This window comes from Spea bombifrons, chromosome 1, assembly GCF_027358695.1.
Source record: "Spea bombifrons isolate aSpeBom1 chromosome 1, aSpeBom1.2.pri, whole genome shotgun sequence".
Taxonomy (NCBI): Eukaryota; Metazoa; Chordata; class Amphibia; order Anura; family Pelobatidae; genus Spea; species Spea bombifrons.
Genome location: NC_071087.1, coordinates 152,152,708 through 152,169,663, shown reverse-complemented (window position 1 = coordinate 152,169,663; position 16,956 = coordinate 152,152,708). Strand labels below are relative to the sequence as shown.

The window sequence follows — 16,956 nt, the reverse complement described above, 5'->3', positions numbered from 1 at the left end:
TATTCAATAACATTCAGCTGTCTAGCCTGTTTTCTATATGGTATGCAGCATGGCCGGCTCGACATATCCGCTCCATACACACAGGAGCCAGCCACAAAATCTAATCCCGTCACATCACGTGACGCCATCGAGCTTCCATTTCCCGGCATTATAGACAAGCGAGGGTGGACAGGCACAGCTGAGTAACATACACACTAGCACACACACACACTCACTCTAACACATTAACACACACATTCACACTCACACAAAAAATGGCTCATCCCATCATACCTCACATAACAATACACCCTTACCATGCCTGGAGCTTTCCCTTATAGCTGCATACACACATATACTGCAAGATCATGTCTTGTTAGCATGAATATGGTTTAATTCTCCCAAATTCCCTTCCACGTTCCATCAGACTTTCTCCCTCATACGGAAATTTCAAAAGCTCTCTGAAAGCCCACCATTTTTGAGAAGCATACAACTTTTCTTCCTAACACTCTCAGCCATCATCCTAATCAAGTCATCTAAAGCAGTGGTTCTCAACCCGTGTATCCTCGGGACCCACATTTGTCTTTGGTCATTAAGTCGCGACCCAAAAATAACCTCAGAAAAGATGAGGGAGTGAAAAGGCTGCCCGCGGGCTGCAGCGGGAAGAGGGAAGGAGCAATCAGAGAAAAACTTTATTCACCTCCCACTAGGAGCAGACAGCGACCGCAAACCAATCAAGCAACTTGCTTTGCGGTCGGGGAGTAATACTAAAGTACATGCCGGACCGGAGGCTGCCTGATGGCCCTGATTGTTGCGGCCGCAGTCCTGACAGCCTGCGGCTCGCGGATTGCCGCTAGAATGTATAAGACAGCCCCAAGAAACTGACATTTTCCCGGTATGCCTCCAGTCCGGCCCTGACCCTGCGCGATCCACTGAAGACAGGGTCGCGACCCACTTTTGGGTCGCGACCCATGAGTTGAGAACCACTGATCTAAACCATCAACAGCATCTACAACTCATCCCCATCCAAGCAGTCCTGTCCTACTGTTTCACATCCCCTCAACCAACGACTTGAATGTAAGCTCACAAGAGCAGGACCCTCGTCTCCTTTTGTGTGTGACTTTAAATTATTTTACTGATCGACTCATTTACTCGATTATTTTATTGAAACAGCGCTACCGAATCTGCTGGCGCTATATAAATGTAATGTTTTATATGAAACCTGGAAATAATGTAATCTTTACTGAAATGCAAAAACGAGGAATAATGGTTAAACATACAAGCTTGAGTGGTTATGGTGTAACATACCCCTCGTCATGACGAGGTTAACTGTGGCGCAGCACTGAGGAAAGGGGTGTTTTATGTCATATTGCCCCAATAAACACCCTTTAACTTTAGACCAATGGGTAATATACGAAAATAAAAACATGATTGGGGAAGAAAAAGTTGGCTCCTAAATTTTTTGGCTGGCTCCAAGATCCAAAACAAATTTGTCGACCCCTAATTTATGCCTGTTTGGAATCTCATTTTTTGTTATTTTTTTTTTAAACACAGATGCATGAAATATGCATTTTACCCAAATTCAAATACATCCCGAGCGCAACAGTTTACTGAAAATCATTATATCTGCGTACTTTTACATTTTACAATGGAGGATTTTGTCGTACGCGATGACTAAGCTACATTGTTACAGAAAAGCACTTTCTATGAATGATGCCAGAAACAAAACAAGAAGTTTTGCCAGTTAAAACCACAGTCTTTGAAATACTTTTTTGTTTGTCTCTTTTTTTTTTTTTTTTGGCCGAACAATGGAACATATGCACAAAAGAGTGCTTTAAATTATGGAAGCATGCTTTCAATTTCCTTGTAGTACTGAATAAACTTTACTATATCCCATATTAGAATATCCAAAGCAGCCAAACAAAATGCAACTGATGTAGTCTTGGCTTTAACCCATTCTTTACTGAGGGTGTTTTGTACACAAAAACTTTTTAGTTTTAGTTAGTGAATGATAATCTGGACAGATAGAACTTTCTTTTAGTACAGTTTTTATCTGTGTAGTATAGTCCAACATTTAGTATGAATAATACATGAATATTTAAAAAAACATTTTTTTTACTTTTTTTCGCTGATAATTGTCCTCAAACCAGCAACCCCTGATTGCAGAAATACCCAACATGTATAGGTTTTTGGGGGGTTTTGGAAGTTATGGGGCACAAAATGAAACATCCCATAAACTTTCCCAAACATGAAATGTTCAGATTTTATTTTGTGATGTCTATGTCTCATTTGGGGGTGTTTAGCAGCCCGCCAGCTCAAAATACCCCAACAAAAGCATATGTTTTTGGAAAGAAGAAAACCCAGAGTATTTCATTAGGAGCATTTCGGCACTTTGCACGCAACCATTTGGTCACAAATCTCTAACAAAAGGGAGACGTTAAATTTTCTTTGCTTTTTCCCCAGCCAATCTTTCCATGTTCCTTAGGATTGTTTGGAGTGATTGGAGCTGCAATCCACAGAGAGTCATTAGCCCATTTCTAAAAAAAAATATTATGTACGTTTAGGGTGTATTTTTTCTTATTTTTCTTATTTGTCATTTATTTTATTGATTTTATCTACAGGCGGGGTGGCTGGATGTGCCATAATGTCAGATCCTCTGCACGACAGCAGGGATCAGCCAGTTTTTTTCTTCCAGTGAACTATATATCAGCTGGCAACCTGTTAGCTCTTTTCTTTGGCATAGTAGCAGGCAGCCATTGTGCCTGTTCCATGCAATGATCGCTCGCTACATGCAATGATCCATAAAGCCCATCTAGACTCAGGATAGCCATAAGCATACCTGGGAACTTCTGGGCTCCGGCTACCCGGAGCCTTCTCCTGCGGGGCGCCCCTCTGACGTTGGCCGGTGGGAAACACCCCCATTTAAAGGAAAAATGGGCGGGAAGCGGGGCGTGTCAAGACCCAGAGAACCGAAGAAGAAGTGCTCACCCGGCAATCGCTGGGTCAAACCCGGAGAGTTCCCAGGTATGGCCATAAGCTTATCCCATGCATGTTTAAATTCCCTCACTGTATTAGCGCCTACCCCTTTTGCTGGAAGACTGTTCCACTTGTTTATTACCCTTTCATTGAAGGGGAAAAAAACACATAAAACAATAACTTTTTTCTACATGTAAACCTCTCTGCAGCTTTGTAGAGTGTTCTGTGAAACACTCTGTAGTTATTTGGTCTCTCCCCTAATCAATGATTGGCTCACAACAGGGACCTACTAAGAAAAGCACAGGGAGCAAAATCGCACAAGCACAGTGAAGAGCCCCAGTCACCTAGCAGGAAAGTATTTTAAAAGAGTGGTGTTTCCAGGTTAAAACAATTTTTTTAGATATCTGCCTATTTAACAGTTCTGTCGCTCTTAAAATCCATCGCACTTTACACACAGAAACAAAGACGAAGACAGGGACTGGTTGGCTGATTAGTTGGATCATTTATACTGTAGCTAATGCCTTCTAGTTATTTGATTGTCAATATACCTGTAAGCAAAGTTGTTTAAATATACAAGCAAGCGGACAGTGTTTTCTGATTTTTTTGCATTTAATACAAAAATGTAATTTGAAAGCATTATTCCTGTTCTAGTCTAACTAATGGTGAATAATTTAAGGACTAAATCCTTGAATCATGTATGTTTCGGGACTAAAGGGAAGCTTCACCTACATAATTGAAACAAATGGATTTCATAAGATGCCTATAGCTTGTACTTATTTTCCAATAAGTGGATTTCATTGAAAACATTCGCCTAGAGACCCTGAAACGAGTTTGGATTTCCTGAGTCTTTGGGCAAAACCAGAAGGGTTCCAGGTTGGTTATTATAATTGGTAAACGCCATTATGTGGGTTTAATCATTATTCAGGACTGTATGATGTAATAGTTAGAAATGAGAGATCTTCTTGAATAAACTTCTACCGTCAATGAGTTATGTGTCTCATCGACATACTAACAAGGCATGGCTAGTAGGACCTGTCTTTCTTGAACCCTAAGGTCTGCTGCCACTGCCAGGTTTCGGTGACTCATTAATTAGTGTAATCTTTGAAGGCTAAAAACGTTAGTTTTGTTTCTACAAACACATAAACAAAGTGGCCAGATGTCCCTGTTTTTAGTGGACAATACTCCGACTGAGACTCCTGTCCTTGGAAATAATATTCATTCACAGTCAAATCTTCTGAATCATTATGAAGCATTTGAATCATTTTGATGGGATTTCCTGTTTTGCGAGTGATGTCATCAGACAGAGTGCTGCACTCGCAGGGCCCCCACTCTACAAGACCACAGTTCTCTGCTCCAGATCCAGTGCAGCTGCACAAGGGGTTGTAGCAGAGAATGACCACTGGGGGAGCACTTGAGCAAAATAAAAAAATACATGACTATTACAGAATGCGCATCAAATTCCATTGAAAGAAAAGCCAGCGTACCGTAAACTTCAACTAGCACCAGAAGGACTGTCCCTTTAAATGTAATATAATCGTGATACAGAACCTGACACAAGCACCTCTTTGAAAAATAAAAAATTAGGACAAATTTTATCTATAAAGTGGCGTCCCAATGTATAGGTGAACAGTCATTTAATCAGAAGCAAGTGGCACAGTCATTTAATCAGAAGCAAGTGGCACTCATCAGCCTTCGGCTTCACGAAGAGTATCATGAGTGGGTACTCTATAAATATAACTTTTAATCTATTGATTTTCTAGCCATAGTGTGGACTGCAGACACACTTAATTGATAAAAGAATATTCTTGGATTCCACTTACACAGAGCGCTTTAAAAAGCATTACATTTATCATCCTTAGCATTTACGCAACTCTCCAGAGGGAAGGGTCAGATCCACAAAAACAAAAACAGATGTAAATAAAAAAGCAAAACGCGACAAGTCATGATCGGCATAAAATTGGTGATTATTTGATTCTGTGGTTTCCCCTTCGGTTAATGCTCCGGCACAGAGCACAACAAACACATACAAGACGCCTCCAAGATAAGGAATAACAAGCAACCGTAAAAAAACCCCAAAACAAATCAGTAACTTTCCTCTTGTTGTTGACACGTCGATTACAGGTCCCTGGGTAACAGCAAAGGGCCAATAAAAGGCAATAAAAAAAGCCAATAAAGACTCCAGCCATAGCAGAATAGTGCTGAAGAGCGTGCAGTCTCTAATTTAATAAGGCAAATGGATATCACAATATTATTGGTCCAAGAGAAGATGAAGGCTTTGGTAGGACGTGACTTATGTCACACTACTCCTTTTCCAATGTTTGTCCGATAACAGGTATTGCCTTTGATTAAAGACAAAAATGTTACTTGGAAATTGGAAGCAAACCATTCCCTGTAATTTTCTGCATATAATGTGGTGTCTGAGGATTCAGAGATCGGAGGGTGAAAATTAAGTCACCGAGTCCTCTTTAGATCTTTGTTTCTTAAGCTTTTCCCCAAGTAGCACCTGTAACACCTTTCACTGAAATTATTCTTCAATTTATATATTTGTTTGCCGATATCATATGTGCCAACGTCACATTACTTGTTTTAATTAGAATTTTTTTTATGGTATGCCATCCTTGATGTTGATATATGGGTAACTCATTTGTGGACATCTTTAAGTAGGTATAAGTTAGTGTTTCTGTAAATGGCTGATTATAGAACCATTAGCATGTCTTAGTGAATTTCTGTTCATGAATTGTTAGGTCACATAAGAAAGCTGCTATATATGCCTGTTACGTGTATTTAGTTCCGCTGAATAAAAAATCTAATGAACAGAGAGAATCAGGGCTTTAGAAGAATGCAGCGAACGCAGCCGTGAGTGGATCTCAATGCAGCATTTGTCTGTTCTCAGAAACCCATTTGTTACGGCTCGTTGAGAGAACGTTTCTCACACTCTTAGTATCTACGGTCTTCACGCTGCATCTCTGCAGTTCACAGTGACCTGGTGAAAAGTAAAGTTGCTCTCAAGTACAGTTCCCTCGCACATCAAAAATGTATATCCTCGTAAATAGACTGTCTTGTCCACAATTTGTTTTTAAAACAGATTTAAGGCATATTGGGGTCTATTTTATATTTTTTAACAATTTGCGATTTTCTCCTAACTGTGTCTACTTAAAGGGACACTCCGGCCATCATGTGTCTTTAATGCTCATGATAGCCGAAGCCGAGGGATCCCTTTCATTTTTTTGTGTGGTTCCCCATGCAAATTTATTGGGATTCCGCATATATTTAGACTTTCAGCAGCTTTAGTTAATTAAAGTACTTTAATATGCGTACTCCATGCTGGTTTACGTGCAATAAAAATCATGTAAAATAGACTCCCATATGCGTTTAACTTAAAGTTATCACTGGCAGTTAACCCTTTCCGTATTTATTATTTTTATCCGTTGGGTGCTTTTGCTCAGACCTGTGCCTGTTTTCTGGACATTCTGCGCAAACCTGCATAAACCTACTCGCGGGATCGGAGAAGGAGTAAACATATATTTGTGAGGACTTGGCTTTTATTTTCAGGGTTTAAATGGAAGTAGCCTGTTTGACCTATACATCAGAAAAAAAGCCAAAGTGCTAGCAAACACTATGATCACAGGAAAGGTTGTTCTACTGTACCACTGACATTGCAGGGGTGAGAATAACACTGTATCCTGCAGCAACCACAAACAACTGGAGTGCTATATATGTAAAAAAAATGGTGGCCCATTACAGCCCCAAAAATGTAGTAAGAAAAAGACAGCTCACTGCTTAGTGGTCTTCGGGGCCAATGGCCAGGATAACTGCTGAAAGCAACCCCATGGGAAAACGCAGTAAGAGTCGGCACACTTCCAGTGGTTCCTATTTACTGAACCAAGAGTCGTGGCCCAAACCCATGACAATGAGATACCCAGGTAGTCTATGTTAACCAGTTTAATGTTCGTTATTTAACTGTTTTGATATCCTTGGCCCAGTAACGTTAAGTTTATAGATTTTTACCTATCTTACAAAAAAGATTAAAAAAAATATATGTTGTTAATATACAGGTAAGATTACAAGCAGTGTTAGATTACATGTAACATTTCATTCATTTTTTTTTAATTCTGCCTTCCATCTTCCACAAAGAATTAATCTTGCCGAAAAGCGTTCTAAAGAATTCTGGCGCCCCCATGTGGTCAAACTCAGCATTATTGCAATAAGTACATAATTAGAAGTCACAGGCTTCAAAATCTGAAAAAGTGATTATCCCTTATTTCAGTTACCTCGAAAACCAGTTCAGTCTTATATTCTCAGATGTCCAGAAGCTGGAATAAACAGTTCAGTGGACTAGTAATGTTCCCCCTTACGACTAGTAAATTGTTTTATGTCTACCTAACCTTCGTGTTAAACGTTTTATTATTTTTACTTTCTGTGTAATATGTGGGTACAATTGTGTACAGTATATATATATGGTATACCCATGATTTTCATTAATTTGCAAATAATAAAATATTATGGTGCTAAATAGACATAAGCGTAAACAACCCTACCTTTGCTATTCCTACCAAAAACATTTTTCCATAAAGTCCTGTGTACATAGCCACTCTGGCCACTAGGTGGCAGCACTGAGAAACTAGCTCGTAAAACTACGGTAGTATAGCTTGTAAAGTTCGGTCACTTTTGCAGTAGACTCTAGTTTTAGGTTCCGACATTAATACGTAAATAACTTTACACTGGCTGTTCTGATTAGAATATTAATATTAATTTCTATGTATTTTGAATGCAATGTCATAAAGGTCTCTTGTCCATTAAGTATAAAAAAACTATATACAGCGCTGGCATTTATGTTCAAGGAGAAGTACCTTTTACGAACTTTCCCCTTTAAATCTAAAATGATGATCTAAATGTTTTTCATTCTCAAAAATGAGGGGAAATTTACATAATATTTGCACCCTATTTCATACAATAGATATTTTTTTTACATTTTATATAGGTAAAAATGGTACTTATTTTTCCAGACATAAAAACTATGAAATTGTACCTTCCATTTTCAGCCAGGATTATCCCTTCTTGCCTTAAGCGTTTGCTTTTCTCGCCGTTATCCTCAAGCAGTATCCCTTTTTTGCGTTTTGCGGCATTCAGCCAATCCGCATCATCGCCGTCTGTCGCTGCCTCCGCTGCGTCCTCTTCAAACCGGTGGCTGGTCACCTTCGATACTTTCTCACCGATCTTCCGCTTCCACCCAAATGAAGCCATCCTTTAGCAATCAAAAGAACTGGTTATCGCATGATGGATGCAGCAAAGTGACGGTAACAGTAGATGATTACCGATAATTTATTCAACAGAGTAAACGTTAACCCAAATATTACTTTGGTAAATCTGTTATTCTTGTCCAATTAAAACTTACCTTCTATAATTGGCTTATATTATTTTTTCTCCCCAGTTTTCTTAGATTGTATTGTTAGTTATTTATTTGTTAATTTTCTATCTTAGCAGAGCTGTGCATTAAGTGGCTAATTACATGGAATTATTGACTTAGCTTTCACCAAAAAAAGTGATTAGGGTAATGGGGGGGGGGTTAAGCTTATCAGATGGATATAGGGCACAAGGTAACTATTTGGATAATATGAGAAATTTGCTTTAATTAACTCTTTGATTGGCTGGCAGCGAGCTGTTCCTCAGAGAAATGACCTTCTGTGGTTTATTCACTATAGTAGGAGTTTGCAGTTTTAACTCATCAAATGTACATTATGAACGCCAACCCTAACAGTTTTCACCTGAACTGCGGAAGTTATTAAACAATACATTATTCAGGGACAACCAAAAGGCTTCTTGCGGGAAAAGCTTACTTGGATTGGATCGTAACGCATAGTGCAGCTGATAAGTTGAACCTGTAATCAATCACTTTAGGTGATAAATCCCTTTCGGGGAAAAGAAAAAATGTCGGTGCGCTAAGCTAGTCACAGGCTCAAATAATACAAATGTGTAATACGAGGCCTACCAAACAGGTGTAAGCATGCTGCAAAAACAGTGTATTGGCTGTACAATGTATACAAAAAACAAAAACTGTCTGCGCTTCTTACCCTAATAAAGTTGGCAACAAATATATAAACATAATATAAATGAGAGGTTTTGGTTATATGAATTGGCCAAAGCATAATTAAGCTCACCCGCCACGTAAAGGCACACTCTCAATAGGGTGAGAATCCCTTTCGGTTTTAAACAAGATCTCCGTCCTGCCTACGTCTGTCTTTAAGGGGGCACTAGGAGACACACAGGTGCCTAATGCATCCCTGTCACATGCAGCTACTAGAAAGCAAGGGCCCCCTAAAGCTACGTCTAAACATATGGCTACTACGTGTATAGATCATTTTAATACCCCGTAATTCTTCTAGAGTCACACATCTTTCGAGTACTGAATGTCTATGGCAGCGGTTCTCAACCTGTGGGTCGCAACCCCCTTGGGGGTCGCCTAAGACCATCGGAAAACACATATTTCACAATATATAATTACATAATTTTATGGTTGGGGGTCACCACAACATGAGGAACTGTATTAAAGGGTCGCGGCATTAGGAAGGTTGAGAACCACTGCTCTATGCAGTCTTTTTAAAGCGCTGGGGCAGACTCCGTTAATAAAGGAAATGGTCATGCTAACTTATATTTATGTGTTGAACATACAGAAAATTGATAATCTTTTTAGAATAAAATAGATTTGCTTGCTCCAGAGGACCTGATTATATAACTAACGCAAGTATCCAATCTATATTCGCTTGGTATGGCTTGGCACGGTGCTCAGGAGAACGGTGTTCACATAGGCAATGCTTCAAGGAGAACCATTTATCCAGAGCAAGAGTGACCTTTGTGATAGGAATATTTTCCAACCATAATTTTCGTCAAGTTTTATTTTAATGTGATTGTAACATCTAAAGGGAATCGCCTTTTCTTAGTGTTTTCTGTGTCACGTCCACAGTGAGGACTTAAATATGGGAGACAAGTAGAGTCACGCTGGTAACTTCATTGTCTGAGTAGATTTAGAAGGGAACCTTTCGAGACCTCTCATGAAGAGACCTCGGAGTGGTCTTGAAAGCTTCCACTCAGTTAGCCAATAAAGTCATCAACTTGACTCTACTTGTCTCGTGTGTTCCTACCCCTAACTCGGGACCAACTTTTACTTCCATATGAATTCTTCAAAATAACATACCTACCTTATGAAAAAGTAGCTGCTCTCTAATTTAAGGACATTATAGAATCCAGCACTCGTCGTCACCTGTATTATTTTGTTTAATGTAAATTGTTTAGTTATTCGATCAGATATTGCTGGGATATATTCTATGCACGTCTTCCTCCACTTCCCATAACCCCTCAACAATTATGTTGATGTTGTAACATGCTACAGCCTTGGGCTTCTTCATAGGAGCCATCAGCAGGCACAGGGCAGGGAACAGGCAGAGGATAGGAGACTGGCAGCGGACAGACTGGGGAGACTGGCAAATAAGGTCAGACAGGCCAAGGTCATACACGGATAGAACAATTGCACGGTACAGAAGGGTAATCCAAAGAATAATCACAGCCAACGATCAAACTCTGGATAACCACGACCAGGTGAGGTACAAGGGCAAAAATAGGAACGTAGTCAAAGTCCAAAGCCAGGGGTCAAAACCAAAAAATACACAAAACAAGCAATAAACTACAGGGACAGGGAGTGCAATGATCCAGCAAGGGCACCTGGGAGCACCCCTGGTATGTAAAGGCCCTTAATTGCCAGACAGGCCTAAGTTGTGTCAGGAACCAGTGGCAATTGGACAGGGACATAGGCATACCTGGGAACCTCTGGGCTCCGGCTAGCCGGAGCCTTCCCTTGCGTGACGTGGCCAGGACTGCACACTGACATCAGCGGTCTGTCCCGCTGACGTTGGTTGGCTGTCCCACTGACGTTAATGGGCGTTCCCGGAGGATTCGGGTCTTGACCCGGAGAACCGGAGGAGCAGCGCTCACCCGGCAATCTACCAGGTCAAACCCGGAGAGTTCCCAGGTATGGACATAGGGGAGATGGGAATACCGGCGAGCACAAAGCCTCCTGATGGTTACACCATTATGTACGTGGTCTGCCAAGCTCAAGATAGCTGGTCCAAGACCTGTGGTCCCTGACGATGGACAGAAGACACATGGGAGTAACAGAATACGAGTAGAAGCATCATTTCTAAAAGAAACTCAGTTTCACGTAATGGGTACCCAGAGGCAGCGTTTACACCTGTACTGGATTTATTCTGCCCTCTTGTTATGGGAGTTCTATGTGCCGTTGTACAGCACTGCAGAATATGAAGGCACTATATAAAACGATAAATAACATTTAGCTTTCTGTTTATGTGTTTGGGACAGGAGAGTGGTCTCCATTTGAGCTGCTTTACTGCTTGACCCATATAAGTGAATTTTAACTTTCTCTTTGGAGACGACCAGGCAGCTTTTTGGTCCGCGATCAAAGGAAAAGGACATCGTCTTTGCTATCAGAAGTCTGGAAACGCAGTCGGCAAATTCAGTCCATGCTTAGTGACAGACAACATGTTTTATTTCCCTCTACAAAACAGAGCTGAGCCAGAGCTATTTATACAAATGGAAGATCTAGCTGCGAGGCGGGTATTAATGGAAAACGTTAGACGCCTATTTATTCATTCAAACAATAACAACTTGTATTTTTGTGCTAAAGTCAATGGAGTTGATGAAATGCGTAGAACACAAATTAACGACGGTAAAAATGAATGACTGGGGTGAAACAATACATTACACAGCTGGTACCAGGAAGCTGACAGGTCCTGATAAATGACGCGGTTTTCAGCTGCGTTGCGACTGCTTGCGTAATAATAACACATTTTCCACTAATTAATACAAAATAGGTTTCAGGTGGCAGTCTTCAATCGGTACGGATTACTTTCTTATTCCAAAGCAAGGCAAGTTCTTAAATGGACAATCCAGCCATCATAGGCACTTTAATGCAATGCATTTCAATTGTTATGGTGTCCAACATATGGCGGGTTCTGCTGATTGCGCCCATACCCATTTGCCCCTTTCCTCATCACCCACCTCATCAGGAGATGCGTTCGGCCAAACACTACTCCATGCATGTGATATATTCACCTCCAGAACTGGCTTGGTGAACGCTTCCTGTCCTTCAAGCAGCCAGTCACCTGAACGCAGAGGTCAGCTGGAGCTGTGAGGTTGCAGCTTCTACCTCAGGTAATCTTTTGCTTACTTACAGAGTATTTGAATATAAATTCTTCTTTAGTCGTGGTGCCGGGGACAGTAGGACAAAGGATTTAAATGGTGCATTTGGATTTAGTATTTTTAGTTTGTTTATTTAATAATAATTAACATTAAATTAACATTTTTCTTTTTTAGTTTGTTTGGTGCAGCTTGACAAAAAACGTCAATAAACGTAGGAGTTACTAAATATCATGGGATAATGTGATACCCGGGAACCCTTAGGCTGCTTAGCCCATTGTAGGGAGAGAAGACTCATAGTGGGAGAAGGGATGCGCTCAAAAGAAGTATCGGTATGGTCAAAAGTTGGCGAGGTTACTCTTCAGCCTGTCCCCTCTCATCTTCTTTAGCGCGCTCATTGTCAGCATGCCTTACGGGAAATCCGAACAGGCTCCACTTTAAGAGCTTCAAGACAAAAGTGTAAGCACACAAGCCAAAGCTGACTCAACCACACTTAACCCCTTAAAATGTTCATGAAGTTCCATCTGCCACAAAACGGCTTGAAACATCATGTTTAAAGAAGCTGTGCACGAGTACGTGATGGTTCTCGGGGCAGGGTACTGCCTCGCACCACCGGCAGCCCGCGGGAACCATCATTCAGCCCCCCCAAGACGAAAGTCTTGCACAATCACTTGAAAATACAAGACTTCCTTGATGAATGGAAGCCTCACGGTTACACTAAGCCCCATTTAAAGGGAATATGTGCTACTAACCTATCAGAGAATGATTAGCAGCCTCAAGAATAATAAAAAAAATAATACAAAATAATTGGTACCTAAAAGCAGCAATCACTGCATGGAGCAAGCAGCCTACTGTGGCTGCCTGCTGCCATGCGACCAAAAATAAATACATAAAATGTGCGATGAGCTTTTGGACAGATTCTACGTAGTGACTCTTTAAATGTATTAACCAAATGGCTCTAATGTTGGTCCTCATGGAAATCTTGATTTGTCATTACTTAAAGATACACTTGCGTCACCTGCATTCAAACAGGGATATCACCCATAACATACTGACAGCAAAAGCACCAATTGGGAGCCTTGTATATGATCACAGCAGTGTAGAATAGGAAGGAGTCAGCGGGACCGCCCGCTAATGTAAGTGTGCAGTCCTGGCTGCGTCCTGCAAGCGTAGGCTCCGGGTAGCCGGAGCCCAGAAGTTCCCAGGTATGGAAATGATGTCATATCACGGCATTCTGTGTCTTAAAGGCTCACTCTGTCTTAAGACCTATGGAAGCTGCGCTGAGCCCGCACAGCATAAATAGGCCAGTTGGGAAGATCAAAGATCTCCCTCGTAACCAGCCTATTGCGCAACAGGACCCCGAAGGCCTCGATTGCCGGAGATCGCAACCTGCCACCGTGGGGCACTGGCGACCACTAAACCTGCCGCCCTAGGCCTAAGCCAGTATATGTTACTGGGTATAATAATTAGGTATATTGTATATAATATCTCAAAAAGTATAAATATTTTAAAAATGTAAGTGCCTTTTCCTGTAACTTACTGTTTTTAACGTAAAACACAGCAGCTGTATTTGATAGTATTTTTATTTTGATCATTATTTTGATACATCTTCTTCTAACGCCACCGACGGCTATAAAAAAACATTAGACGGGATAGGGTGTGCAGGGGGTCATGCCTCTGGCCCTCGCCCTCCTCTTGTCACACACCCTAACACCTATCTGGGCTCCTGAATCATTGGTGGGTCTGCGCATGTTCAAATATTTTAAACAACGGCAAGAATTTGGGTAGTTGGAAGACACATGCGCAACTTAGCAATAAACGTTTGTGCATGCGTACCTCTATAACTGTACACCTCAATGTACACGCAGACCTTTGAACTGCATCCTTACAGCACGCTGCCATTCATGTATTTGTGGGAAAAGGTTACATCTGGGGGGTATTTTTTACTCCTACGCATACATATTTTACTTAACATTCCTGTCCTTATCTATATTTGTTTTTTTTTAAAAAAAACCCTAGTCAGCTATTGAAAGTGACCCACCAAGCCTACAACAAAATAGCACAGTGTATAGGCAGCTGGCTAAACTGAGAGGGTTGTAGGTAAATGGAACAGCCTCTCCTCAGAAATGGTAGAGGCTATAGCGAGTTAAGCATGCAAGGGAGAGGCATAAAGCTATCCTGAATCTAAGACGAGACCAAGCACAGGAGGAAACGGGCAGACTAGATGGCAGAAGGGGTCTTATTTGCATAACGAGTGGTTAAAGCCCATGCAACACCCTGACATCGGATTACGCAGATAGGTTTATTACTGCAGTAAGTATCTGGCACCCGGACTACAATTCTCGTTATCCTTGGGCAGAGGCTGGACTGGGATGCTGGGAGTTGTAGTGCAGCCTGGGTTGTAGGCCCGCGCCGTTTCCTGCATGCCCGGTCCCTTTACATTACCTGCTTCTGTCGCTCTGGCTCCCAGACGCTGTATACACTAAAGTGGGCGGAGCTTGACATGAGCAGCACACAGTGGGACAAAAAAATATAACCCTGAGAGAAGCGGCGGGTTATCACTTAGCTGTCCCAGTCATCCATGGGTAATGTACGGTTGGCCCTTATATAATATTCCGACTTGAAAGCGTGTGTCCGTGTTTGTAAATAACGCCTTACCGATTGTTTTAACCGCTTATTTCATCTTGCTGAGGAAGCCACCGAGTACGTGCATGTTTTACTCGTTGAGTGCGAGGAGTGTTTTATATGACAACCATAAGTGAGCTGACCCTTAAAATAGCCCACGGGGAAGATTTTATGCAATGACTCGCCAGATGTTTTAAAAGTTGCGCTATTAGAACATCTAATGGACCTGAGAATCTGACCCGTCACCCTGAGATTGGGGCAAAAACTGGGGCTTCCCAGATGTGGCAATGGCCATATAGGCGGTTTGCATTTTACCTAGAGACACCTATATATTTTTTTCACGATAAGATTAGATTAGATCATGCATCCCACGTCATCATACAATTATATAAAAGACACCGCCCATTACTAAATGTAATATATATATATATATATATATATATATATATATATATATATATATATACACATACATACAAATATTGCAGGGTAGGCATAATTTAGAAGGGGTTAAATTCATTATACTATTATCATTATACTAAAAAACCAATCTAGGCAGGCGCTACTAATTTCCACAACTCCCATCACCCACCTCATCTTTCTGGCTCAGGGTGTTTGGCGCTGTGGTCCATTTTGTGTAATTCAGGACAAAGTATAAATTATTATTACAACAATCTACACAGCGCGTAATACAATACATATATTCAAGGGGTATGACAGGACTGGAATTGACAGCCTGAGACAAACCGATACATTAGGTGGAGAGAGCCCGGCTCGCAAGCTTACAGTAAATGGCTTCTTTTGGGGTGTTTGTACAATATACTGTTTTGGTGACAAATTATCTGTTGTGTTATTTCAAGTACACGGGAATATATATATATTGAGTAATTTTCTGTAGCTGTGTCCGAGTTATTTTAATAAAAAATTTTATTGTTTCCGATTTCTTCTATTTCTGTTTTATTCAGACTAAATGATGGGTCACACATTAATATATAATTTTATATACCTATATTGTGTGAATAGGTAACCCTACACATCCCTAGATTCCCTAAAAAGCATTACTATGGTGCACAAAATACCGCAGTTCATGTAGATTAAGCACAAAATATTCCGTTTCTGGAAGAGGCTTCACTGTACATTATGAAGGTCAAACACCAGTAAGCTTCTGCTGGGGACAGAGCTTGGCTGGCCCTGTACAATGTGTAGTTAAATCTGTGATTTCTTCCGTTTTCTTGTCCATTCAATTATCCATTATACATTTAACATGCAACCTTGGTGTTCTAACAATGGTATAACGTATAGTTTCCTAAATCCAATACTATATTTTTTTTGCACGTTGAATGTATGTTGTTGGTTTCCTTCTCAGTTACACCCTCACACGTCGCCTGCGTTGATTTTCACAAAATTCCCTTCTCACCAAGCTGCTTGGCGATGGTCTTGTAGCCCATTCCAGCCTTGCGTAGGTCTACAGTCTTGTCCCTGACATTCTTGGACAGCTCTTCGGTCTTGGCCGTAGTGGAGACTTTTGAATCTGATTGATTGCTTCTGTGGACAGGTGTCTTTTATACAGGCAACATGCTGAGATTAGGAGCACTCCCTTTAAGAGTGCTCCTAATCTCAGCTCATTACCTGTATAAAAGACACCCAGGAGCCAGACATCTTGCCAATTGATAGGGGATCAAATACTTATTCCACGGAGTAAAATGCAAATCAATTTATAACTTATTTGAAATGCGTTATTCTGGATTCTTTTGTTATTCAGTAACTCACTGTTCAAATAAACCTACCATTACAATTATTGGCTGATCATGTCTTTGTCAGTGGGCAAACGTACAAAACCAGCAGGGAATCAAATCGTTTTTTCCTTCGCTGCAAGGATGGGGAAAGAGACACATGCCTTGGGGTGGCCGTGAAGCCTGCGGTGGGAGAAACCCATCGTATAAATGTGCATGACAGCCAAGATCCACATTAAAGAGCAAACTATGGCGGGACTGCACCTTTAATGCACTCCACATACCTACTGGACTTCGGAACACAGGCGCAGGCTGGGTTTAAGTCAATTTATCAGACACGATGATAAAGTACAGATTTTATTAAAAATTCATAATGAAATACACTCAGGGTATATGAGAAATGCCTTTGTTCACAACAAATATTTGACTCCAAATG

At 40.9% G+C, this 16,956-nt stretch overlaps 1 protein-coding gene across 1 annotated transcript in view; it reads right to left on the bottom strand.

Moving 5' to 3' along the window:
* The window catches only part of TTC33 (tetratricopeptide repeat domain 33), a 128,601-nt gene extending 113,944 nt beyond the window's left edge, over window positions 1-14,657 (bottom strand). The window contains exons 1-2 of the mRNA XM_053448102.1: window positions 14,608-14,657; window positions 7,985-8,200 (exon numbers count right to left, since the gene is read on the bottom strand). Coding sequence (XP_053304077.1) covers window positions 7,985-8,199 — 215 coding nt within the window. The 5' untranslated portion in view covers window position 8,200; window positions 14,608-14,657. The remainder of the gene's footprint in view (window positions 1-7,984; window positions 8,201-14,607) is intronic.
* Window positions 14,658-16,956: the final 2,299 nt, after the last annotated feature.